We start from the raw sequence: 27,715 nt of genomic DNA on the forward strand, positions 1-27,715 counted from the left end.
TTTAATTGGTGATTTGTTTGTGCTACCACGCATATTGCATGTTAATTTGATTAATTAATAAATTTGGCTAATTAATTAATTAATTCATCATAAGGGGTCAATATATTCTTGGCCTATCATCATCAAACATTTTCATTAGTCCTTCAATAATTTTTGGATCAAGATTATTGCTAGATGTTCCTTTTTTTGAAATTTCTTTCATCCTATTTGAAACCTCATTCTTTGTATCATAAATGTATAGCTGAGCAAATTTAGCAGTTTGTCTAGGTGTTGGCATTAAAGATCCGATCTTATGATGGTTTTGCCCATTTATTCAAAAGATATATGGCCCAGGCTTGTCATTGACACTATCATCTACATTTGCCCCCATCGATGTAAATGCAAAAATGGAGTTATAAGCTCTAATGTTTTCTTGAAATTTTGATGATCTAGGCCCCTCTTCATGGCTAAGTAATTCTCTCAAAAACTCTTGTGGTGGTTGTATTGGTGGCAATCTAACCTTTCCTTCTTCACAGAATATAGAAAAAGTTGGACAACTTTGTCTTTGAGATTTTTTGACTCGTTCTTCATACCATAGAAGTGAACCGCAATATAGGCATTCAAATGTTGGTTTTCCAAAGTTCCATGCTTGAAGAGACATTCCTGTTTATAATTTTTTAGATTATTAAAAACGAAATGTTCTTTATAAATATAGAAAAATTTTAATTACAGAAAATATATACTTTAGTATTTGATTCTTACTTCTTGTTGAACTATTGATGTCATTAGTGTCACAGCTTCTAGAGATTTGTGGATCTTCATTAACACATTGTTGACCTGCTAAAAAATTGTATAAAAAATAGTAGTATAAAATGAGTTAATAAATAAATAAAGAAGGGGAGATTAAAAAATATATGATGAAATATGAGTTGAGTAACCTTTGTCATTTGATGGCATCGTTTGTGGATTGGCAGTCTCTTTACGCATTTGAGCTGGAGTCTATATAGAATTATGACAAATTTTTTAAAAATAGAAATAAATTTTGCAAAGATAAATAATATTTAAATAAAAAACACATGATTAACTTCACATGAAAATAAAAATTATTATGAAATAAATGTATGACCATATTCATTACCTTCATATGGTTTTTGGTGGCTAAATTTGTAGCTCTTTGTCGCCGTTCATTCATAATGGATCTTCGTCTTAATCTTGAACATCTTGTTATTTCAACGTAGTTTAACTTCTTATCAAAAAAAAAAAAAAATTGTTTAACTATTTAAAGCAAAGTAAAAAGTTTATGTGTTGCAAACAAAGACTTTATTATTCAATATTAGAGGAGAAAAAAGAAAAGAAAAGAAAAAGACTTCCTTAGAATCCTGGTTTATTGAAATATTCATAATCTAAGTGGATAGGATGTTTATGAAATAAATGTAAACAACTCAAGCAGATGGTCTGTTTAAAATTTAATTTATTATGTAAAATTAATGGATGACTATATTGGTTACCTTCAATTGTTCATTGCTTATATGGTCTGTTGCAAGAATAGCTGATGATTCTTGAATAGTGATTCTTTGTCTTTTGTTGGCTAAATCTAAAGATCTTGATCATTGTAAATTCATAATTGATCTTCATCTTAATCTTGCAACTCTTGTTATTTCAGCATTGTTCAACTATTTAAAAAAAAAAAAAAAAGGACTTCCTTAGTAGCCTTGTTCATTGGAATATTCATAATCTACATGGATAGGTTTTACTTGAAATCAAAAAATTAGTGTATAACTATATTGGTTACCTTCAATTGTTCATTGCCGGTATGGTCTGTTGCAAGAATAGTTGATGATTCTATATATATATATATATATAATCGAAGCTTCTGACTTTTAGTTGACCTTTCCACAATTTTACACATTAGCATTACTTAAATAAATATTATAATTATCTAAATATTAAGAAGCGTTTTGGTTAAAGCTCCTTATCATAAAAGTTCCACGATTAGAACTCTACTTCCTACTACAAGTCTACTTCAAAGTCAACTCTATACTATTTTAATTTAATTTTTAATTAAAATTTTAAGGAAGTTTAAGGAAATGGGTTTATGAAGTATTTCATTTTAACACGTTGTGGACACTCGATAATAAAAGTACAAAGAGTTTGTTTCATGTATGGAATAACAAAGACAAGGATCATGGTTATATGTTAATACTATATGTAAATGTTAATTTGTTTAAGATATAGGAATCTAAGAATCAAAATCACTTTTTCTTGTAGCAATTTCCTCACCTCAGATACGGAATCTTCATCATCATCATCATCTAGCTTTCAATATAAATGGAAGAAGGAATTATCCTATCGAATATTATAATTAATTAGTGAAAAAAACTCCAAAAGTAAGTTAGACTTCTAGCCAAATACAATCACACTCTCCCACCGTCTCTACTCTCTCCTATTTAAGAACAACTCTCCCTCTTTTCTTAGTCTCTTCAAAAATGTAAACCATAAACTATTTGTGTAGAATACCTAAAACCCAAAATACAAACGTGTAAACCAAAAACTATTTGTGGAGAAGATGATGTTTGATCAAAAGCAGATGAGCCGTCCCACAAGCAATGAGATCCAAAAGCAACAATTGATGAACCAATTCATGGCTCACGATCCCAACATGTTGAACTTCTCCGGAGCTAACTTCATGTAAGATTAGGAAACAAATTAAGAAATAACAAATCTTTTTAGTTCTTGGGTGTTAATAAGACTACATGCAGTTACAATTGCTTTGGGTTTAGGATTTGCTTACAAATTAAGATTTTGATATCCAATATTAGTTGTGGGTGTTTTTAGATATATCATATGACGAATCTTTGTAGTTCATAGGTGTTTATGACTAATAAGACTATATGCAATTCCAATTTTTATTACTTTGGTTTTAAGATTGTTTACAAATTTAAGTTTTTTGATCATGTGCTATCCAATGTTAGTTGTGGGTGCTTTTACATCTATTAAACTTCAATTTTTGGTTGGATTTATAACAATATAGTCACATATTTTTTCGTTTTGTTTCTATAATTTATAGCCATGGATTATTTTTTATAATGTAACCCATCTTTTTCTTATATTTCTCTATTGTGTAGTTATACATACATTTTGTTTTGTTTTAATAATTTCTAAATAATGAATCTTCTGATTCTTTAATATTTTTTGGCATTTCAGAAGTTTTAACATATCAATTTTTGAGATATTATTTTGCAATATTGAAACTATTTGATAGATTTCCACAACTATAATGATGAATTATTTCTTTTAAAGGTAACACTATAATCACATTTTTTTTTTTATATTGTTTCTATAATTTGTAGGTTTTGACTATTTAGATTCTTAATTTTTTTTTTTTTTTTGGAAGTTTTAACGTCGATATTTTTGGGTTTTTTTTTTTTTTTTTTTTTTTTTTTTTTTTTTTGTAACATCTGAAATAATTTGGCAGATTTCAACAGTTATAACCATGAATCATTCTTTTGAAAATAACACATCTTTCTCTTATGTTTCTCTATTGTGCAGTCACATATATATTTTGTTTTGTTTCAATAATTTCTAGACAGTAAATTTTATTGTATTATACTTTTTGGAAACATAATTTCTACCAAACTCGATTGGCTAATTTGTACATTAACAAGTCAATTGAGCACATTTTGCATGTTACATGTAATTCTTCATTTCCATATGGGTAAGGGCATTCACGATCCCAATGACCCACTCCATTTTTCTTGCATGCTTGGTTTTTTGGGATGCGAAATGAGTTTGTTCCAAAAACTGTATGTCGAAGGATTTGTCGATAGTTTTGCAGCAATTGTTTTCCATTTGGTTGGTTTAGAATTGATAATAGTAATTGTATTCCTTCATCATTTGATTCGCATAACAACGCAATAGGAATTCAGTCTTCAAATACATTTGTGGTGACATCACCATTTTCATTTAAAGTAGTGTGTATATAGATATTAGAATTTTTGTTCGTAGTCTCACTATTATAATCATGTCGTCTCTGTCGAGTGCTCCTCACAAATGAATCATCCTCAATATCTCTTGAATGGCCTAAAGAGTAATCAAATATAATTAAATTCATAATTTATACACACACATATATGTATACACACACACACACACACATATATATATGTTAAATTGAAGACTTTAATAATATACAACAAAAAAAAAATGAAACTTTTTGAAAAACCTGCCAACAATACAATGTGAAAGTGACACAATCATAAATGAAGCAGATCCTCTTTCTACAGAAACCTCTCCTCTCAAAGCATCAATGAAAGTTCAAATATGTGTATAAACACCCTTGAACGTTTAGACCCCCAAATTACAACTTAACCAATTCAAGCATTATGTCAAACAACTAGTGTGTGGAAAATTAACATAAGCTATAATATGGAATTGGAAAAAACTATCTAAGCCAAATTAAAATCACAACCCACAGCAGAGAAAAAGGCAAAGATAAAAGGGAAGGAAGATGCAAACACAAAGACAACACGCGATGTGTTATCGAAGAGGAAAATGAAGCCCTCGGCGTAAAACCTCTCCGCTGCCCTCCAAGCGGTAAACAATCCACTAGAAAATGTAGTTGGGATACATGGACAGTAATAGACCCTCCAAGCCTAATCTACCCAGTGCATCTAAGCCCTCTAAGCTTCTTGGTCCAACGAGGTTGCGCCGAACCTTTTTCTTTTCTAGCTTCCCGGATTCCACTACTAAACCGTAGCATCAACCAATGTAGATTGGTTCCTTCCTAACTGCTTCCCAGAAATCCAAACAACCCTCTCACAGTGATGAATATGGTGAGAACAAGGTTTGGTAAAATGCCTCTCAAGGATTTGACAATGGAGAGGAAGAGAGTTGAGGAATTTGAAGAGACTCTAATGTATAGATTGTGGGTGAATCAATCTTGTTTTTCTTTAGAGTTTCTCTCTCAAAATTCTCTCTGGAAGCTCTCATACATTTGTGGGTATAAGGGGTATTTATACTGGAGTGAGAGAGGAATGTGAAATGTCAGGTTTTACAAAACAGGGGTGGTTCGCGGCTTGGCCTCGCGACTTGACTAAGTCGCGAGACCCAGTCGCGAGACCCAGTCGCGAGATAACCGTATGCCCAGTTGTCCTATTTTGTCCTGTAGCGCTCCAGCTAGCATGATTGTTCACCTTCTGGCACGCTTGGCACGTGTGCTGCGTTTGGCGGCTTGAAGCCGCGAGCTACCCGCGAGAGCAAGCCGCGAGTCTCTGTTTTCTTGCACACTCTTGAGCAATCAACACTCTATCTCACTCACTACCCTTACATCAAACCCACCTAAATACAGGGTTACTAAATGCTGAAATACAAGCAAATTTGGCGTGGAATAAAGCCAATAAAATGGTTGATTAAATTCAAACTTACAATCTTCCCCTTTGGCTATTCCGTGACAAAACCCTAAAACAGACTCTAGACTTAACATGTGAGTTGGGAACAGTTGAACAAAACTCACTCACACCTAACTCTAGAAGCTGTGTAGCACTTGAATCATAAGATCATGAAACTCCTGAAACACAACAATACACCACGATCATTGTATGCAAAAAAGCATGAAATGCATATGAAACAAGCTAAAGGTGATCAAGCAAAGATGAAGTGAAGAATCAAATCATGGCTTGATCAACCAAGTGAACACCACAAGGTAGAGTTCACAGTGCTCATTCACACTTGGAATGAACACTTGAACATACAAGTTAACAAGAACAAAGCAAGATACATGTATGCCCAACACTCAACCAATGCATAATACACTAAGTATATGCATCTAGGAACAATCCTACAAGGGCACAAGAGTGACAGTACTTAACCAGAAAATGCATGACATTTGGATAGAAGTACTGATTTAACAAAATCATAGAGGCTGCATAAAGCATGGTACAAACCATAAAGCCTACAAGTAATGAAAACAAACCCTAAAAGCTTACAAAAGCAACATGGGTACAAACCACAAAATACTGAATATAAACTTAAACAATATAAACTAAAAGTGCTTAAAGTTTCTCCCCTTCAAAGTGATGAGAGGCTGTGATGCACTTGGAACATATATACTTGTAACCTGAAACACTTACACAAAACACATTAGAACCTCAAGGTAAAGCAAGTAATAAAAGGACAAGTATAATGTAACAAGTAAATTGCGATCAAGTAAACATGATGTGAAACATGTGAGCAACGTGATCATACACCAAAACAGTCATATAGAAATGACTACAATGATCACATAGCAAAATAAATGATTATCCGAACATGCATTCAATGGAGCACAATAACATAGGGATATATGCATGTCCAAAACAAAAACATGATGCGATGAGAACCACAAAGCATAACTCAAAACACCATAAAGCCAACAAGAAAACAAACTGAACAAAGTTTTCTTATGATCTCAATGTCTTCTCCCCCTTGGTATATGCATCTCCCCTATGGAATAACTCTCCCCCTACAAATGTGCATGAGAAATAGAATTTCTCCCCCTAAGGATGTGCACAAGAGTCATATAGAAATAACAAAACACTACGGTATACTCTCTAGAGTATACTCTCCCCCTTTTTATCAGGAATAGACAAAGGGTCAAGGAGAAACGAGGGCAAGAGATGAAGGAACGAACAATGATAATGATGCATAAGGGATGTGAGGTGAATGAGAAAATGAAGCTCAAATCAAAGACAAAGTAAAATGCTACAGAGCATAAGGTAGACATGACAAGCTAGGATGAAGAAGCAAGGTCAAGACCAATGCATGACAAGGGTAGCAAAGGTGTGTGCAAGAGGTGGCTAAGTGCAATGCATGACCAATGCATGAAAAATGCACATGTGGGGCAAGGTGTGTTAAATACATAACCAATGAACCAACCATGTTCCGAATGAGGAGACATGAGAAACCTCAAAGTTTGGTACTCATCGGAATCCATACAAGCAAGAAAATGTCTAAGAGGCATTTTATCAAACACCTAGCATGCACACTATGAACAATAATATGAAACAATGCATGAACATCATGAAATCCACCCTAAATACATGTTCTATCTGCCACAAGGGGCTAACATCCAATGCAAATCAGCAAAAGAAACCAAACCCATGAAGAAATTTGACAAAAATTAAGTTTTCCCAACCCCTATGATAAAAATTCCAACCAAGAGCACAAAACTCTCCAAAACATAATCTAAGGATCAAAATTAATGAAAAGAGTTTATAAATACCTTAGAAATATTAATGGAATGAAAAAATCATTCAAATTGGTTGGGTTTTGATGTAAAAATATTGAAAGAGGGGTTTTAGAGAGGATGGGAGAGGTTTAAAACAAGTTTCCCACAAAAAGCCCTTTAAAAAGCTGTTTCTGGGTGATTCGCGACTGGGCGAGTCGCGAGGTTTAGTCGCGAAAATTTTCGCGAGTCGCGAGTGAGTTGCGAGCAAGCCGCGAGTGAGTCACCAAAAACTTCTGGATGAACTCGCGACTGGGGTTTCGCGACTGGCAAGTCGCCAGCTGAGCCGCGAAAAACTCTGACACCTGTTTTTCAATACAGAACATGGTTAAACAATGAAAAACAAAGTAAACACTAAACATGAACACAAAGAGTGATAAAAATCACTTCCAAAAACATATAAAATGATCAAAAATCTTTTTGGATTGAACCATATATGATTAAGCACACACACATCACATTTAGACAAGTACAATCTAACAAATGAATAAGACATTTATTAAACATTAGGCATGTGTGTTGTGTGTGTGTATCAAATGTGGAATAGTCCTTAGTCTAGAGTGAAGCTTCAATGATCAATTCAATCAAGTCATACACAATTAGTACTAAGTCAAGTGGTCTATCTCAATTATAGAAATGAACATATATGACCTCCCACAAGAAAATGATTACATAAGATTGAAGCTTTTCATTTGGCTTCTTACAACTCATATCATTTGATCATTTTGAATCAATACAACTCATTTTGAGCAATACATCTCATTTTTGAGATTGATGCATGAAATTTTTGATATTTCAATTTGATGAACAAGCCTTTGGCTTTTGGGCATCAAAAATTTTCAATACAAGTCGCTCCCTTTTCCCTAGTCAAATACTAGTATATGCGACGGTTTTTACAGCTCATTATCTCTTTTCATTTTGAGATTTACATTTATTGAGCTCTTTAAGCAATAAAAATAAAAGAGTGGGAAGAGATATAAGCACAAGTCTACGCATGTATCAAAACCAACATGACTATTGACAAATCATTCATGACAAGCTTGAAGATCGATTTACAACAATCACACAAAGATGTCAAGATTTTTCCCACAAAGATATAAGTGCAAAAATAACAAGCTAAGCTCGTAAATGCACAAAGCCATTTGTACAAAAGTACAAGGCCAAACTCACATGTGATATGTGCTCAAACATATACGATCAAACTTTTTGAATTTTTCACTTTTTATGTGGTTTTGGATTTTTTACTCACACAAAACTGAAATATAAAAGTAAGATAAAAAACAACACAATGCATATAAATAAATGCAAGATGCACAAAATGCATGAAGATATGACATTTAATGCATAAAGGGTCCTACAAAGATCGAAAGAATTAGATCAAGGACCAAAAGAGCAAAAGCTCAACCACAGGAACCCTTCCTCATCCAAACGGAACGATTGTTTGGAATGAGTGTCTCAAGAGAAGTGAGACGAGGGTTGGAAGAATGAGAACCGGAGATGCACATAGTCAAGGAGTTAAGAGCATTAAACATTTTCTTTAACAATATGCTATTTTCACTCAAAACAGGTTTACTCTTTTTAGCACAACTTCCAAAAAGCTCAAGTTTTTCTTTTCTTTTGATTCTTTTAAAAGCATGAAACTTAGAGCATTGAGGTTTTAGATGACCAAAGGCACCACAATGGTGACAAACAATGTGTTTAGGTCCATTAGGCTTTTTAGGAAGGGATCTAGCAACATGGTTTTGTTCCCTCTTCAACTTATGACATTGAGGTCTTATATGACCAATCACACCGCAATGGTGGCAACTTGGAACAAACTTAGATCCATTCAAAACCTTAGGTTGAGACCTAAACGAAGGCTTCGACTTAACAGCCTTTCTCTCCACCTTTTGATTTCTTTTATATGGAGGAATGTACACCGATTTGTCCTTTAAGGTAGAACACACACTAGGCACAAAATCGGGTACCACAACATGATTGCAAGAAATATTTTCATCCTTTTTAACAATAGGTTCAGCAATCAAACACTTGGCATACATCTTAAGAGATTCATTTTCACATTTAAGATCATCAACAAGTTTGTTAGACAAAACAAGTTTAGCATCCAAGTCCATATTCAAACATTCAAACTCTTTCAGCTTTTTAAGAGAAATTTCAGCAAGTTTTTTATATTTCTCAACCAATTTGTTGGATTCATTGAGTTTAGCAATCAAATCATCCTTTTCACAAAATAACTTGCTCAAATTCTTTTGAAACTTCTTAGCATTTTTCTTCAAGAGTTTGTCAACAACACCCATAGATTCAAATAATATGTCATCACACTTATAAGGATTAACACTCATAGAGGCATTTTCATAAACACATGGCATGTTACATTCATCACCAACCAAATCATGCAAAGAGGCATACAAAGCACAATCCATGGCAAATAAACACAAGGGGTCAAGGATCACACTTAGGTATTTAAACCACAACAAGTGTACCCGCTCTGATACCAATTGAAAGTTCAAATATCTGTATAAACACCCTTGAACGTTTAGACCCCCAAATTACAACTTAACCAATTCAAGCATTATGTCAAACAACTAGTGTGTGGAAAATTAACATAAGCTATAATATGGAATTGGAAAAAAACTATCTAAGCCAAATTAAAATCACAACCCACAGCAGATAAAAAGGCAAAGATAAAAGGGAAGGAAGATGCAAACACAAAGACAACACGCGATGTGTTATCGAAGAGGAAACCGAAGCCCTCGGCGTAAAACCTCTCCGCTGCCCTCCAAGCGGTAAACAATCCACTAGAAAATGCAGTTGGAATACATGGACAGCAATAGACCCTCCAAGCCTAATCTACCCAGTGCACCTAAGCCCTCCAAGCTTTTTGCTCCAACGAGGTTGCGCCGAACTTTTTTCTTTTCTAGCTTCCCAGATTCCGCTACTAGACCGTAGCATCAACCAATGTAGATTGGTTCCTTCCTAACTACTTCCTAGTGATGAATATGGTGAGAACAAGGTTTGGTAAAATGCCTCTCAAGGATTTGACAATGAAGAGGAAGAGAGTTGAGGAATTTGAAGAGACTCTAATGTATAGATTGTGGGTGAATCAATCTTGTTTTTCTTTAGGGTTTCTCTCTCAAAATTCTCTCTGGAAGCTCTCATACATTTGTGGGTATAAGGGGTATTTATAATGGAGTGAGAAAGGAATGTGAAATGTCAGGTTTTACAAAATAGGGATGGCTCGCGGCTTGGCCTCGCGACTTGACTAAGTCGCGAGACCGAGTCGCGAGATAACTGTATGCCCAGTTGTCCTATTTTGTCCTCTAGTGCTCCAGCTAGCATGACTGTTCACCTTCTGGCACGCTTGGCACGTGTGCTGCATTTTGCGGCTTGAAGCCGCGAGAGCAAGCCGCGAGTCTCTGTTTTCTTGCACACTCTTGAGCAATCAACACTCTATCTCACTCACTACCCTTACATCAAACCCACCTAAATACAGGGTTACTAAATGCTGAAATACAAGCAAATTTGGCACGGAATAAAGCCAATAAAATGGTTGATTAAATTCAACCTTACAATCAACATTGTTGAAGTTAGCATCTACTAAATGACTTCTATTAGCTACCCAGTAACTCATATTCATTTGCCTATCCAGCATAATACCCCTATTCAACTGTAAGTCAGTAGAAATACGTTGAGTTGCAGGAGCATGAATATTGGTTGGATAATTATGATTTCTCTTGGATGCAAGAATCATCCTTCTTCTCAATCGTGCATAATAAGAAGACTCCATAATACCTACAAATCATTAGTTACTAACTGTCAATATAGTAAAAAATAATTTCAAATAAATGTTGGATAATATGAACAACCTACACTACCAAAAATAATATGCCAACAATTTTAGAAAACATTTCATTTTAGTTACAATTGACATTTGGACATACCTAAAAAAAACTTCCAGCTTTTGAACTTGAAATTTGATAGATAATCCACAATAATTTGATAGACAATATGAACAGCCTACATAACCAAAAAATAATATAAAAATTATTTTAGCATACCAAAACAGAATATAAAAATATTTTACCATAGCCTTTTTATTTTATTTATAATTAAGAGTTGGACATACTAGACGAAACAATCCAGCTTTTGAACATTTAATAGAAAATCCGTAATAAACTGATACAAAATATGAACAACCTACACAACTAAAAGATAATATAAAAAATATTTTAGCCTTCTTTTTTGGGGTGCATTCATTTTGCTGTCATCTATTTATAGTGTGTTCCTGGTTGGTAAGTAAGTCCATACATGTAACATGAAGGGCATTTTTCTAAGACTATTTGGAGATTCCAACCTTTATGCAATTGCATTCAAAATGTAAATATAAATAAAATATTAAGCATTGTGGTTGCGAAACATAAATTAAAATTATGAGATATTTTTGCACCAGTCATGTTTTTCGATAGAAAATATCTAATCTCTGAACATATTACAATCTCATCTGATGGTTATCTCAAAATATGAACATCATGTAGTTCTAAAAAATTTGTAATTTTTACTGAATTATTTTACAATCTATCTGACAATTATCTCAAAATTTGAATATCACATAGTTCTACAATATTTGGAACATATTTTATTTATAAAATTTTCCCATTTCCCAACTTGTCTGGGTTTTATATTCTTTTGTATCGTGGGAATGTAATTCAGTAAAATTTCATATTGAAAGATAGACACCATAGCTGCTGACGTGACTCCATAATACCTACCAGCCATCATTTACTAACTGTCATTATAGTAAAACATCATTTGAAATAACTGGTGGATAACATGAACACCCTACCAATAATATGAGGACTATTTTAGCTACGAATTTCATTTTAGAGAGACCGAAGAAATATTCCAACTTATGTGAACTTGTAATTTAATAGGTATTCCATTATGATTTGGTAGAAACCAAAAGATAATATAAAAATTATTTTAGCACACGAAAAGATAATATAATCTCAATTTTATAATAGCCTTTTCATTAATTGAGAGTTGGACATACTTTACGAAACAATCCAGCTGTTGAACTTGCGATTTAATAGATAATCCATAATCAACTGGTACAAAATATGAACCACCTACACAACTGAAAAATAAAAATAAAAAATATTTTAGCATAGCCTTTTCATTCTATAGCTGTTCAACTTACAACTTAATAGATATTCCGTAATCAACTGCTAGGAAAAATGTACAACTTACACAACCAAATAAAAAGTTAAAAAATATTTTAGCATAGCTTTTTCATTTTATTTATAATTAACAGTTACAAATACTTGAAGAAACCATCCAGCTTAAAAACATGTAAATTAACAAGTAACTTGTGAGCAACTGGTGATTAAAATAGTAATCAGAACGATGACAAATGTCCACATCATTCAACACCAAGACCTTTTATGTGATATTTTTGCACCATTCATGTTTTTCAATAGAAAATATCTAATCTCTAAACATATTACAATCTCGTCTAATGGTTATTTCAAAATCTGAACATCATGTGATTCTAAAGAATTTGCAATTTTTACTAAATTATTATACAATCTCATCTGACAATTATCTCAAAATTTGAATATCATGTGGTTCTAAAGTATTTGGAAAATTTTTTATTTATAAAATTCCCCCAAGATAATCATCTGGTAGAAACCAAAAGATAATATAAAAATTAGTTTAGCACACCAAAAGATAATACAACCTCAATTCTATAACCCTTAATCAACTGGTATAAAATATGAACAACCTACACGACCAAAAGAAAATATAAAAAATATTTTAGCATAGCCTTTTCGTTTTATTTATAATTGAGTGCTGGACATACTTGAAGAAACATTCCAACTTTATTTACAATGGAATTTCCCAGCAAAGCAAATCATTCAACAATGTCCTATTTTTTTTGGTTATTTTCTTTGGTTACACAAACTGTTCGGGCAACTATGGAATTTCCTAGCAAAGCAACTCATTAAACAATACATTGCAGAAAAGTAGAAATAATATGTTCTGACTATGTGCAACTATATCAATCTCTGATCGCTCACATATTTGTTTTTTATCCAGATAGACTGCTACCTTTGCATCCATAGTGGTAATAGCTCTGGATCTATCAATGACACTTGTGGACCAAAGAGGCACATGGTTGATGTACTTTGGTTATTTATTGTGTGTTACAAAAGAGAATCTGCAAAATCATATCCCAAAAGGCATATGAGATACTATGGAAGGTGATGATGTGGCTTTTGTACCACAGTTTGTCGCAAGAGACAGTGGTTCGGATGAAAGTTTACAGGTATAAATGCTGTATTAGGAAATTTTCTCCAGTCACTACAATATTGCCTAAAATCTCAACATGAATGCCCCCCTACCCAACCTTTCCAAATGAAAAAAAAAAAAAAAAAAAAAAAGGAATTATAGGGCTGTCTTGGGAAATTTTTTCCAGCTGGTACAATATTGCATACTTGAAAATTATCCAACTCAGATCCAAGCTACCTAAATATCAAAGAAAATTCATCTTAACATGAATGCCCCCCTCCCCAACCTTTCCAAATGAAAAAAAAAATAAAAAGAATAAAAAAATAATAATAAAAAAAGGATTTTCAACTTTGGTAGCAAAAAAAAAAAAAAGGAATTATAGGGTTGTATTGGGAAATTTTCTCCAGCTGCTACAATATTGCCTAATTTTGCACTACATGATTGTCACACTATTATACAACACTTTGTAATATACTTGAAACAATAATATTATCCAACTGAGATCTAAGCTACCTAAATATCAAAGAAAATTCATCTCAAAATGAATGCCCCCCTCCCCAACCTTTCCAAATGAAAAAAAAAAAAATCCCAACTTTAGTAGCAAAATTTGGATCTACCAAACCTAGGTTTGCTAGAAACTTCAATCATGTAGTCATTGACATGCATTACTACAATCTCTATTTAGATGAGTTTAGCAACATGAATGTACAATTTTATGCATTAAAATCCGTAACAACTTCCAATGGCGCCCTTAGTTTTGTAAACCAATCTTATGCAGTAGTGGCAGCCACTACTATTGTCTGGTATAAATCATTAAAAAATCAAACCTTCTTCTTAATATCTCATAAAATTTTAAATGCATAATCTAAAAGACCATTGTGATTCAATTCATCTCCTTTCTACCATAAAAACCTATCCTATTTGCAAAACCTGAAATTGTCTTCAAAAGTTAAATACCAAAACATTAACACCAAGTCCAAGTTCAATACCAATCCCACCACCAATAGTCTACTAAATCTGTAAAAATATTTAACATATTTGAAGATGTAAAAAATTCTTTGCCTTTTCCTCTTTGATTGTACATTAGGATATCAATCTCAGAATTTCTCAATTATCCAATAAATGTATGAAACACAAATTACACTCCATATCAAATGCACGTAGCCTTACACACCTTGTCAATTTGTCAATTTCTAGTAGTTCAAGCAGTTTATACTTCTCCTATTATGGTAGAAATTATGGATTTGATTAGGTCATGAATAATGCATTCAAACCATATCTTTTCATCATATTGAGTTGCAGTTTGAAGCAATTCATTAAAATTTTTTTTTTGTCATTATTTTATGTACCCCAACAATAATTTGCACCAAAAATTAGCCATCAGTGAAATTTTAAACAATATCTCTCTCTCTCTCTCTCTCTTTTGGGGACCCTATATCTACATCATGTGTACTTTTTCTTTTTTTGGCTGGATGCATTATGTGTACCAATGGGTGAAGGAAGAAAAACTTTCTACAAAATAGGAATTTTTTTTTTAAATATTTTATACTCTTCTACATTATCTCATCGAAGTCAAAACAATCTTTTTCACTCAATTGTTTAAAAGATTGCCCTTGTCGGCAGCAAGTAACAATTGGTTCAACTGTCAAAGGTGTCACATTGTGAAATTTTATCTAGAATTTTGTCTTATAATGATACTAAGTCCTATGTAGTTTCAACCAATATCCAACATTCAGGCAAAGGGAACATTCAATTAGTTTGTGTGACAAAATAGTAAACATACACAACCTGCCTCAACTTGATATACAAACCTTGTAGATATCAACGGCTCGGCATCTAACAACTCCTCACCATTAAAGTTGACGGTGGCCTTGAACCTGGAAAACCAAAAAAAAAATAAAATAAAAATATCTGGAATATTATCAAACTACTTCCCTCAGTCATGGAATATAAGCAATCGAGAGAGATGAAAACTCACCTTTAAATCCCCTTGGAATGGATGAGACATGCCACCAACACTTTATACTTCACTACTTTAGAGTCTTACATTCTTCCAATAAGCCACAACACATTTAAAAAATGACACCTGAGATATTTCCAAATAAACCAAGGTAAAATAAAATACGTTTTTGGGCAGTAAAATTATAGCACTATTGAAACGTCATTCAGGTAATCTCACAAACACATCAATGGTATGCCAAGGATGCTCAAATAATATAAACACAAACACAAACAAACGAAAAAAAAAATGAAATAAAAATAAAAGCGTCTCATATTAATATAAATAGAGCATAAAAGTTTTGCACCCAAAAAAAAGAATTGAAACAGAGAATAAAAGTTTTGCACCCAAAATAAGAATTGAGATGTAGAGATACCTCAACCAAAGCAGGGAGGTTTTGTCAGCATTTATAAACCATGTGGAAAGGAATGAAGGGAGGAAGGAAATCAGATAGGCAGCCGTTATTGAGAAACGGTAGAGTAGGAAGGTGGGTAGCTTTCAAACTCTCTGTTTTCTCAAGCAATACCTGAATTCAATGTTTTATTTCCCTTTAAGCTTCCCTCTATGTTACATATTTCAAAACCCTGAACGCTTCCCTTTTCTTTTATTTCTTTTTTTTTTCCTTTCTTCCAAACCAGCTTGAACGTACTTTTTTTTTCCCTTTAATCTCCCCTCTACGTTACATATTTAAAACCCTGAACGCAATATTATCCTCCCTTTAAGCTTCCCTTTTTTTTCTTTTTTTTCTTTTTTTTCAAACTGGCTTGAATGTTTGATATCTTCAAAACCCTGAACGTAATATTATCCTCCCTTTAAGCCTCCTTTTTTTTTTTTTTTTTTTCCTTTAAACTGAATTGAAAAGGTTTTGGGTTGGGCTTTATAGTGGAACTAAATAAATAAAAAGTGGGCTGGATTAATTATACAAATTTATTATAGAATGATAGTGGGAGTAAATAAATAAGTAGTGGGCTGGGATTTATAGGGTTGTAAATTATAAAAACCATTTAAAAATTGAAGGAAAAATAATTTTTTTTTAAAGAATATGATGTGGCAGTTGATGTGGTACAACGTGAGAGTAGCAGAATTAAACGCTACGCTTCAGCTTTTAGTAATATATTGATATTGATTAGTCGCTAATCCGTGCGATGTATGGAAAAATTCCAAAAATGAAATATTTATGAAACATCCTAAATAGGTTTTTTTTTTTTTTTTAATAAAAAAAATTCAAAAGAGACAGAACTCCAACACTTATGCTTACTTATTACACAATCTAGAAATTGTCCTATAGGATATATGTCCTACCTATTTCACAAAAAGCATGAATTTGTTCTAACACATCCGAAATCTCCTTCAAACATGGTTCCTACAACCTAATTGATGCCAGCAACTATCAGTTGGCAAACTCCGTAATCAAATCCCTGATTCACAGTTCGTGACAGGAGTGTAACACTCAATAGAGCATGGCAGCCATCCACAATGGGTTTCCTTGGCAATGAATTAATTTAGTATGGATTATAATAGGAGAACCATGGCTATTTCTAAAAATAATGTCCAAACCTGCATAATAGATGGCTTTGAAAAAAGGCCAGTTCCATGTCCAGTTTTGAGATAAGGAGAAGCAGGAGCTGCAATTGTTGGGCTCACTTAATATTTTAGCTTATGTTTTTTAGCACAGTAAAGTTTAAAGATATTTTGGGCCGGTAAACAATTAAAGTTATTTTGGTAATAAGTGGGATAAGAATAAGTTGTCATCGAGAAAAAAAGATTATTAGTATTGTATTTATCCTTATTTGTGAGTATTAAATACTTATCCTTATCAATTCCTTTTGAATGTTTCGACATTCTTTTCTTGCTCAAGCCCACATGTCGTCTTTCCTTAACTGGCTCTTCATTCACTTACTTAAAGAGAAGTTCTAATTTCACACAACATTGGAAATTTCAAGTAGAAAAATAGCAAGCATATCTTTGGAAGTCTATATTCAATATCTGAAAAGGCCAGTGTTCATTGATCTTTAAAATAGAATTACAAAACCCTATACGAAAAACATATTAGTCCAACAACAAATGACAATGCACACTTCGATGCAATGTGCATTCCTCATATGGCCAAAATAAAATAAACAAACTACTCAAAAACAAAGCAAGATTGCCATAGCATATTTGCTACACTTTTTTTTGCACAAAGCCATAATTGAGACATGTTTTTTTGTTTGGATCAAATTGCCCACCTATAATTTAAATACATACAATATCATAAGCCCTCTGTTTGTTCTTTGTATAGTACTTTAATTATTAAAAGAAATACATAATCTTTCATTGGGATAAGTTAAAAATTAAATCTATAGAATTCGGGACCTTATCTCCTACAATTGGTGAATATATGCAATACCTACAACATAACAACTGTTCCAATAAAAAAGTGTGAAACAATTTTTTTTTTTTTTTAAATACACACACAAGCTCCAACTAACAACTAACTTATCAAACCCTAAAAACATTCATGACCCATTTCCTAAAAAAATTCATGCATTTATCGTCAACAACTAAACAACTCCAACTCTCAATAATCATGACCAACCACAGCCTACCAAAGTTGGAAAAAAAAAAAAAAAAAAAAAAAAAAAAAAAAAAAAAACCCATTTTCCCATGCACTTTTTTCTTGAGAAACAAAGAAAAGAAAAGTTGTGATCTCTCACCATAATTTGCTCTCCGATTTGTTATACCAATGACATATACTCAAGCAAAGACAATGTCTTGAGGGACCAAATAGGATCTGTGACACCAAGTGGGTAGAGATTGTCTATGGCATTGTCATTTACAGAAATGGTTTTGAAATCCGAACCGTTCAAACAACCGTAAAAGAGAGAGGTTTAAGGTTTTTAAAGTTGAACTGAGGTCAAACCATGATGACATCATAATTAATTTAATAATTATTTAATAAATAAATAAATAGAATAAATTAGTAAAATATAAAAATTGACTAAAATAATTCAAATAAATATAAATATCTATATTTCAAAAAAAAAAAATTTTTTAATATCATGACTTTCAAAAGATAAATAAGTAATATTAAATCAAAAGCAAACATAAATAAATATTGAGTATCTCAATCAATGGATATATATATATATATATATATATATACACACACTTAAACTTTTTGTTAGAGTTTAACATTCTACTACTTTTTATGCAAGTTTTTATTTAAACTATCTTAAATCATGTCTAGCCCATTTGATTACCCAATATTTTTTTATTATGCCCAACCATTGATCACTTATGAAATTAAAAAAAAAAAAAATACAAAAACTTAAGAGGGGCGGACATTGGTTTGTCCACCCATTAAAAAACTAATTAAGTAAAAACACAAGCCCAAGGCAATTTACAAAAGAAATAAGTGGTTGATAGCTTGCAAGCATTTGATACACTATAAAGTAGTTGACAGCTAAGCTTGCCTAAGCATTTAGTGGGTCAAGCACAACCAATCCATCTTCTGCAACAACCAAAACCTTCAACATGACAGTCAAGCAAAGAAGACTTGTAGAAATGGAGAAAATGTAGTGAGAGCGAGAGAGACAGAGACAAAGAAGAAGAATAAGAGGAAATAACATGCAATCTCATGGTTTGATAGCATCTCATGGTGATTGAAGCTTCAACAATGGTTGTAAGTACCCAAAATAATATATACATATATATATATCTGATTTGAACCTGTGAGAACCGAATTACAAATTGTTCAAGCACTTCTTTGAGATGACAAATATCCATGGCTTCAAATATGATAATTTCGTGGGGGCTTATTAGTGGGAAGGATTGGATTCTACATTGGTATAGGTTAGGCTGCTAGGCTCTTTATCTATGGAGGAAGAGAGACTGCAGATATATATAGAATAATAAAGCAATGGGTGTTCTATTTCCAATGGGCAACAATTGAACGTTTTGAAAAACCTCTTGATCAGGAATAGGAAGAATCACCATTAATCAAGAGACAGATTTGAATAAGATCTGAATTAATGCTCATTAGTTGAAAGAATAGTACAATATTAATAACAAAAGGAAGAGATAATGCATACCTAGAAAGGATTATGATTTTTTTAGTAAAGTGGCAATTGAACAGATATGAAGAAGTGATTCAGAGGAGAGGAAGAGACCAAGGAGGGAAGAGAGAGAGTTTGGCGTTAGAAAGGTGAAATTATGAAGTTTTGAAAGCATGAAAGACAAGAAGAGCAAAAGGAGAAGGAGGGGAGACACAGAGGGGTTAGCATTAAAGACGACATTAACAACACTAACGTTAGATTGGGCTTTATGGTGCATATAGGGTTGAAAATTATTTTTTTTAATGGTATTTTAAAATTATGAGAAATATTTAGAAAAAGTATTTTAAAATTATGGAAAAAATTTAGAAAAAAAAGGGTAATGACATGGCTGCCGATGTGGCTCAATGGGAGCGTAGTAACATTAAATGCTACGTTTTAGCTTTTAGTAATATATAGATATAGATTTGTATGTGGAAAAAATTAGTCCTCACCTTGAAGCATTTTAGGAAGCAGTAGAACCATCTTCTTTATTCTGAGAAGAAAGAGTCACAAGAATGTAACAATGATAACTAACATGGACAACATCAGTAACAATAATAATTATAATTTGCAATCATGAACAATAACAACAATAATAATAATTATAATAGTGCAATCTTAGCATATGCCCTAATTATTTGGTACTACTACTATACCATAAAGCTAAACTTTTCTAAATAATTTTTCCATGAACAAAAGTAGTCATTCTAATAATTATGGGATTAGTTACTTTGTTGAATAGTTACCATAGACATAAAAGGTGACGCACCCCTTAGCAAATTATAGGTGTCCAAAATTAGTAGAAACTAGTAAGTTGCTCGTGCGATACACGGATAATATCGTAATAGTTTATGAAATTTTTTATGAAGAATACTGTATATATATTATAACATAGTAACAATTATAAATTGCAAACACATATTCATTATAATTATTTTGTTGAAGTAATCAGCAAAAAAGAATCAACTTTAGAGTAATATTGTATAATAGAAGTTGATAAAAGCATGGTAACATTCCATATTATTGATATTTATTTTGTGATGTAATAAAGAGCTTTATAAAAGTTGATAAAAGCATGGTACTTCATTCCATATTATTGATATTTATTTTGTGATGTAATAAAGAGCTTTATTGTGAAATTTTGTTTTTTTGTTTCTTGAATGCTTTGTTTTTTGAAGTATGTCGACGCTTGTAAAGCATGTTGAGGGGTATGTTATCATCATCTGTTTCTTCATCTTCAGCGTTTGAAGTTTGGTCTATCCTTATTTGTTCAATTTGTGAGCTTTTATCATTTTCTCCTTTTGTTGCGTCATTTGTGTTGATCATTGATGAAATGGCACTGGAAGATTCTTGGCTGGATCTTACAAAGTTTGTGCTAGCAGATTTGTTGTCGCTAAGATTTTGCATAGGTATCTGCATTCATATTAAATTTGAGCATGTTATTTACATCAGTATAGCGTAGAGAAAGAAATAATATAGCATACTGGCTTTTTTTTTTTTTTTTTTTTTTTGTTCCATACCTTTTTCTCATTTGAAGGTGCATCAAAAATCTTAGGAACTGTGTAATTTTCAAAACCATCCTTCAGATTGAATTCATTCAAGCGAAGTAGAAAAATGTATTGTCTTCCTAAAATTTTTTTAAGATCACGTGGGATTCCTTCTTCAATATCGATCTGCATATTAGGAATTTTAATTTATATTATAATCTATAGTTTTACAATAAATTTAATAATTTAAATAAGTTATACCTCAGTTTGTTTTTCAGCAAGATCTTTTGCAGATTTATTTAGGATTTTCTCAGCATCTCAATCAAATATGACAAAAGTTGTCTTGTCAGTTGAATCAAAAACTTCAATTTGAATCTTGTATTTGAAGTATTTTGCTTATTGTTGTATCAATGTTGCTTATTGTTGCAACACAATAGCAGTTAACATCCTACAATGAATTTTGAAGTTAATATGTTTTTTTTTTTTTAAGTAAATGATGTATTATTATATTTTCATGTAAATGATGAGTCTACTTTGAAATGATTAACAAACCTGTTTCGTAGGATCCCATTCAATGCATTTGAGCTCTGGTATTGTCTTCATATTGTTTGAAGAAAAATCCTCATCTGAAAACTGTTTTGCATGTATTTTTGGTATTTCTTGTATAGGATAATGTTTTTTACCATTCCTATCATTGAATTTTTAAAAAGGAAAAAAGAATGTAAAGGGTATTTTGTGAGGTAAAAAATCTTATTTATCATATTTTTTTTATTATGAATAATTTTTAAAATATGCACCTGTCAATTATTTTTGCAACCTCGGGAATCTCAAGATTTAGATATACTTTTGTTGCATTGGTTGATGACAAAGAGATTTTGCCTGCAAAAATTGTAGAATACATTATAATAAACCAAATCATATTGAATTGAAATTGAGAAAAAGAAAGACATGTTTTAATGAGAATGAAATTCTCTAAAAGTATCATTAGATTGTTTTGAAAATGAATAAGTTTGAGTATAAAAAATTTATAATTAGTGATTACATTTCTCATTGTAAAATTTATGGCCTAAGATTAGTAACCAATATGCTTATTAACTTGATAGCAGTACTAAGTACATTAAAATTGATAGTTGGTAACATTATTTAGTTATACTTACCTCCAAATGATTTGACAATAGTCGAAGTTGCAATTAAGACAAAAGGTCCTAGATTGTTCTTATATACATCTTCATCGATTTGCCAGACACTTGTTCCCTATAGTGAAAGCCTAATTTCTTTTCCCCTGGTATAGTTAAAATCATTAAGGATTTTTTTGTTATTAGTAATTTTTTTTATTTATAATTGATTTTTCTATATAAACATATAATGACATCAATATCACATCAACAAATTTTGTCTTACTCTTTCCAAAGCAATTGCAGATTGCACAATTTTCTTGGTGCGCCATTAACTTGAGGCTCTTCAACGTTTCCAACTGCTACCAACTTTCCAACAACATCTATTTATATGCAATTATCTAATTAGATTATTTTGAATCATTAATTTAGGATACAACTATATTAGAGGAATTGTGAAATAGTTGGAGATTTGTATTTACCTATTAAATATGTGTAGTTGTAACATTGGTTCTATATTTGGTCATAGTCAGCAAACTCAAAGCGGTATTTTTGGATTGAGTTCATATCTTCGTTGGACTCAATGATTGTAGTAATGGTCATGAACCAAATTCTGATATCATTGTGCACGGGTCGAAACTCGCCTTTAGTACTCTCCACCCTACAATTCTTGATGGTATAAACACGGCCTTCAAGCAATTGTGGTCTAAAAGTTTGTGCTTGATTTTTCCGAACAATTGCATGTATTGTTGAGCCCTAGAATAATGGAAAATGTCAATATCTTCCATTATTCTTCTTGTGAATATATATAATAGCCATGGATGTTGAATTATATGATGAGTTGGTAAAATAATTATTTTTAAAAGAATTGAATCTGCATAATAAATTGAATCAGCACAATATAAATTGAGTTCTATACTTACCTCTTCATCAATAAATATCATATCAAGGCTTATGAACTCATTATTCTTTGTGTTGATTGCATCCCACATACGAAGTACTCTGACCTTGATTGTCCAATTGTCTATATCCGTTGAAATCTTGCTCAAAGGAGTCCAACACATTGCCATTTTGACTTAGTATCAGTAGTTCTGCAGCTATTTCCACAATTGAATAGAGAAGTTGTCATAAAAATATATATATATATATATATATATATAAGTAAGTAAAATTATAATAATCATCAATGAAATAATTTATTTTGGTAAAATGCAGAATTGACTATGTTTTGCATTATCAAATTTAAATGTTTGTTTTCTAAAGAAGCTTGGAACATGATATTTTTGTTTTACAAAAAGTATAAAGTAATAATTAAATGCGGTTAGAAACTTAGCAATGAATGATGAACTTTCTTCAATGAAGTTTCACATATTTATATGTATATTTCTAAAGACCTCTTTATAGACTATATTTTTAGTCGTTGAAGAGGTTTTGCCATCGTCACCAATTATCAAGAGTTTAAGACCATTCCTAGTAGTAACTCTAGAAACAGCAACGTATAATTGCCCATGACTAAAAACTGGTTTAAGCAAGAAAAGTCCAACATGTTTTAGTGATTGCCCTTGGCTCTTGTTTATAGTCATGGCAAAGCAAACAGAAATTGGGAATTGTCTTCTCTTTAAAACAAACAGCAATTTTGTGTCTGATGGAGAGAGTACTATTCTTGGGATGAAGACTTTGTTTCCCACATGTGATCTAGTTATAACTTTAGCTTCGATCACCCATTTGGATAATTGAGTAACTACTAATTGAGTCCCATTGCATAGGCTAGCTGATTGATTAATATTTCGGAGCAACATTACTGGAAGACCAACTTTAAGACGTAGTCTGTGATTTGGTATGCCAGGGAATTTCAAGGAGTTTAAGAATTCAATTGGGTAAAGTACATCTTCATTCTGAATGTATCTCGAAGCCTTGCAAATTGAATCTGCACTAAGATATGTCTCCTCATTTGAAGCAAGCAAGTCTATGATATGGTCATTTATTTCATTGACTACATCATCTGTTGGAGCTGGAATAGATCGCTCTTCCAAGTATTTTCCATCTGCATAGTTGCTGTGAAGATTTGGATATGTTGCAGTCACAATGCTTTGTATTGGATCATCTCCAACATCAATTAATAGGTCAGAGGGTATGACTATATTTGATTGGCTGTCAACTTCACCAAGCTCTCCGTTACCTAATTTGAGTATCCATTCTGCAAAGTTGTTAGAATCAGCATTAGGTTGTTGGAGACGCATATTCTGTGTTAGTACAAATACCTTGCAAAAGTTCCATAAATAAGATCTATTCACTGATGCATCAACAATATCTTCTCTATGGCCTTTAGCAATAACTGGCAGTATTTGTCGAAAATCACCACCTAATACAACTGTCTTTCCTCCAAAAGTTTTATCGACGCTGTTTATGTCAATAAATCGAAGTAGATCTCTCAATGAACAGTCTACAGCCTCAAAACAATTATGATGTGCCATAGGTGCTTCATCCCATATAATAAGACTCACCTTTGTCATTAACTTAGCAGCATGTGTTCCTTGTTTTATACCACAAGTTGATTCCTCTGTCACAATGATAGGGATTTGAAATCTGGAGTGGCAGTCCTACCACCAAGGAGTAGCAAAGCTGCTATGCCAGAAGAAGCTACAGCAAGCACAATTTTCCCTTGTGAACGGAGGCAAGCAATTAATGTTTTCCAAAGATATGTTTTACCAGTTCCTCCATGACCATAGACAAAGTATAAACCACTGCTATTGCATGCCACATCTTGAATTACAGCATCATATATTTTTCTTTGGTCAACATTTAACTCATTTAAAAGTTTTTTATGTTCTACAACCAATTCAAGCCTGTCAAAATCCAACTCTTCTTGTAACAATCGGTTGTTATTTTCTCTAACTGACGACACATTTGGATATTTGATGCCATCAAATTCTTTCAGAGATCTTCCACTTTTTACTAATATTTGTTCAATTTCAAAAAGAGCATGGTTCTGTATCTGTTCTTCTGTCAAATGTAAGTTGTCATACATTAGGAGACGCTTTTGCCTATATAGTATATCATCAGACAACAACTCCCAATTAGCCATCCATAGTGCATGTGGGTCTGTGACTTCACAAAATAACAATAGCGTTGTGAACAATTCTTGTAGCTGCCTTCCTGTAGCCCAATTAGAGGCTTCTTTGATAGCATCATCCCATTCCTTGTCATCATCTAAAAGGCCATGAGCATAGCATGCTTCTCTATATGTTGGATACACAACATGATCAATAGTCCTAATTTCCTCAAAAGACCTTGCACCTTTGACCACATTAAGGAGCATTCGAAGATAGAAGCGGTCACCACTTGTAGGATGAGCATGAAATATCCTCCCTATACATCAGCCAGATTTCCTTGGGCGCCATTCTCTTTGTTTTCTATGCCAAACCCATTTCATAGGGAAATCACAATATGTCAAATTTCTTGCTGTATCATACATTTCGTTTGCCTTCATCCATTCAGTGAACATTGTTTTTGTTATATCTGGTCTTTCCAAAACATTATCCAAGTAGTTTGAATCTTTGAATGTAACATTCTGCTCATTCTCAATATGGAAGCTTAATATGGAAGCTTAATCTCTGTACAGCAGGCTCTCTATATTGGATATCAAACTCAAAAAGTCTCCAGCATGCTTCAGAAGCTGAGATATATCTACAATCTAGATATGTTTTGATCTCATCAATGTTTGTTATATGTTGTACTTCACTTGTAGCACCTGTGCGTAAGTCTTCATACAAAACAAATGTTGCTCAATCAGAACCCTTGTTAACATACTTGAATAAGTATTTGATGGACTTGGAATGGTTGCACCACTCAACATTAATGTGAGCCTGGTATTTAACTAACAGCTGGTTAATGTTGTATGGCACCACAAATCTGTTATCAAGCATAACACCCTTCTTCTCAACTGTCATCCCATTATCTCTTCTCCTATAAATTGCGTAACCATCTTCATCTATCATAGTGTCAATATAAAACTTTTTTGGAAAATGCTTCCTACATTTATTGTCAACCATGCATGGAGATTTTGGGTTGGCAAAACCACAAGGTCCATGAATCATGTATTGTGAAATGACTTCATAATCCCCTGGATTTGTAATCTTATCTGGTATTTCAGCAGAAATTATCTTGTCTATATCCACAGGTGTGGGGTGTTTGTCATTTGGGTATAGGTACAAAAGAATGTGAGTATGGGGGAGGCCTCTTTTTTGCCATTCAACTATGTAGTTAACTGCATTCACACAAAAAAAAAAGTTACAATAATTAAATAGATTAAACCATTAAGAACAACAATCAAACAGTAATGAGTTGTATTTTATACCTGCAATTACTTTTCCAAAATGCTTGCCATGTTTTAAATCACGTAGTAGTTGATCCAATTTGATTTTAAAAACTCTTGCAATGATATCTGGTCTATCTTCAGGCCGTTGAGCTGGAATTAAGGAAAGGAAACTTTCAATTTCTGGCCATTTAGGGTTGCAAGTGAAAGTTATAAACAAATTCGGGTACCCAGCCCATCTACAAATTGACATAGCATCTTGATAATTTTGAATCATATATCTATAGCTTCCAATAAAGCTTGAAGGAAGAACAACTCTTTTCCCAATAGATGAAGGAGTAGTGTCTCCTCTAAATACAGCATCCTTTATTCCAAAGTACACCTCTGATCTTAGTTGGAGTTGATGATTCCTGACCCAAATTAGTCGGTACTCCTCAACACATGTGTAAGCATCTACTAAAAATTGTTGTCGCAACCTACGACCAAGAATCAATGTTTCACCTTCATTCTCACGCTGTTGTAATTGATATGCATAATATTCTTGCATAGTGACATATTCTTCTGTCAAAGGCACAGCACCACCAAGACCTTTTTTAAGTATTTCATTTCGAAATCCATCCTCACCATACGGAAATAACAATGGATATTGCATGGCCATGAATTTTGGGTGTAGTTCATTTATTCGTTGTAACAATCCACTTCTTTTCTCAACAATAATATCACGATGGATATTTTCATCGCTCAAATCACCTACAATTATAGCAGCAACTTCAGAGCAAGTAGGCATGTTTTGTTCCCTACCATCACTTGATCGCGATCCAATTAATCGCAAGCGTACATTGTGCATATCAGAGTCCTTGAACCTATCCCTTGCCATACGAAATGTCTTTACCAAGACGTTGTTCTTATCAAGCATCTTCAATAATATTTGAACTATTGCAATGTCAAGGTCATATTTTGATTCCTGTCCAGGCAAAGCTCTTAGTCTATAATGAATCTCTTTTTTTGTGTTGTGTATATACAGCTATGCAAAAGATGGCTCTTTTCCAACAACTGGAAGTAACGACCCAATTCTGTGGTGGTTTTGCCCATTCAATCGAAAGATGTAAGGGCCTCGTCCTTCATTAGCATGGACATCAACATTTCCTCCCATAGAAGTCATTGCAAACATGGAGTTAAACCTCCTTATATTAGC

General features: G+C 32.6%; 2 protein-coding genes and 1 long non-coding RNA gene across 3 annotated transcripts; all 3 read right to left on the bottom strand.

The window, feature by feature from the left end:
- Window positions 1–21,655: 21,655 nt before the first annotated feature.
- LOC115980013 lies at window positions 21,656–22,851 on the bottom strand. The gene is made up of 5 exons (XR_004089272.1): window positions 22,688–22,851; window positions 22,492–22,588; window positions 22,248–22,372; window positions 21,888–21,969; window positions 21,656–21,778 (listed from the first exon to the last, which is right to left on the bottom strand). It is a non-coding gene; the product is annotated as an uncharacterized LOC115980013 (long non-coding RNA).
- A 718-nt stretch (window positions 22,852–23,569) lies between these two features.
- LOC115980338 (ATP-dependent DNA helicase pif1-like) lies at window positions 23,570–24,718 on the bottom strand. The gene has a single exon (XM_031102602.1). The coding sequence runs from the start codon at window positions 24,716–24,718 to the stop codon at window positions 23,570–23,572; it is 1,149 nt and encodes a 382-aa protein (XP_030958462.1).
- Window positions 24,719–25,990: 1,272 nt separating this feature from the next.
- LOC115980339 lies at window positions 25,991–27,436 on the bottom strand. Its single transcript, XM_031102603.1, has 2 exons — window positions 26,563–27,436; window positions 25,991–26,472 (listed from the first exon to the last, which is right to left on the bottom strand). Exons 1-2 carry the CDS (start codon window positions 27,434–27,436, stop codon window positions 25,991–25,993), a joined length of 1,356 nt encoding a protein of 451 aa, XP_030958463.1.
- Window positions 27,437–27,715: the final 279 nt, after the last annotated feature.

The sequence above is a fragment of the Quercus lobata genome, chromosome 3 (genome assembly GCF_001633185.2).
Source record: "Quercus lobata isolate SW786 chromosome 3, ValleyOak3.0 Primary Assembly, whole genome shotgun sequence".
NCBI lineage: Eukaryota > Viridiplantae > Streptophyta > Magnoliopsida > Fagales > Fagaceae > Quercus > Quercus lobata.

What these genes read in the sequence shown, in the direction of transcription:
- LOC115980338 (XM_031102602.1), bottom strand. Translation starts at nt 24,718, where the DNA reads ATGACAAAGGTGAGTCTTATTATATGGGATGAAGCACCTATGGCACAT.
- LOC115980339 (XM_031102603.1), bottom strand. Translation starts at nt 27,436, where the DNA reads ATGCTTGATAAGAACAACGTCTTGGTAAAGACATTTCGTATGGCAAGG. An exon ending in TTTTGGAAAAGTAATTGCAG is followed by an intron (nt 26,473 to 26,562) that starts GTATAAAATACA and finishes GTGTGAATGCAG; the next exon opens with TTAACTACATAGTTGAATGG.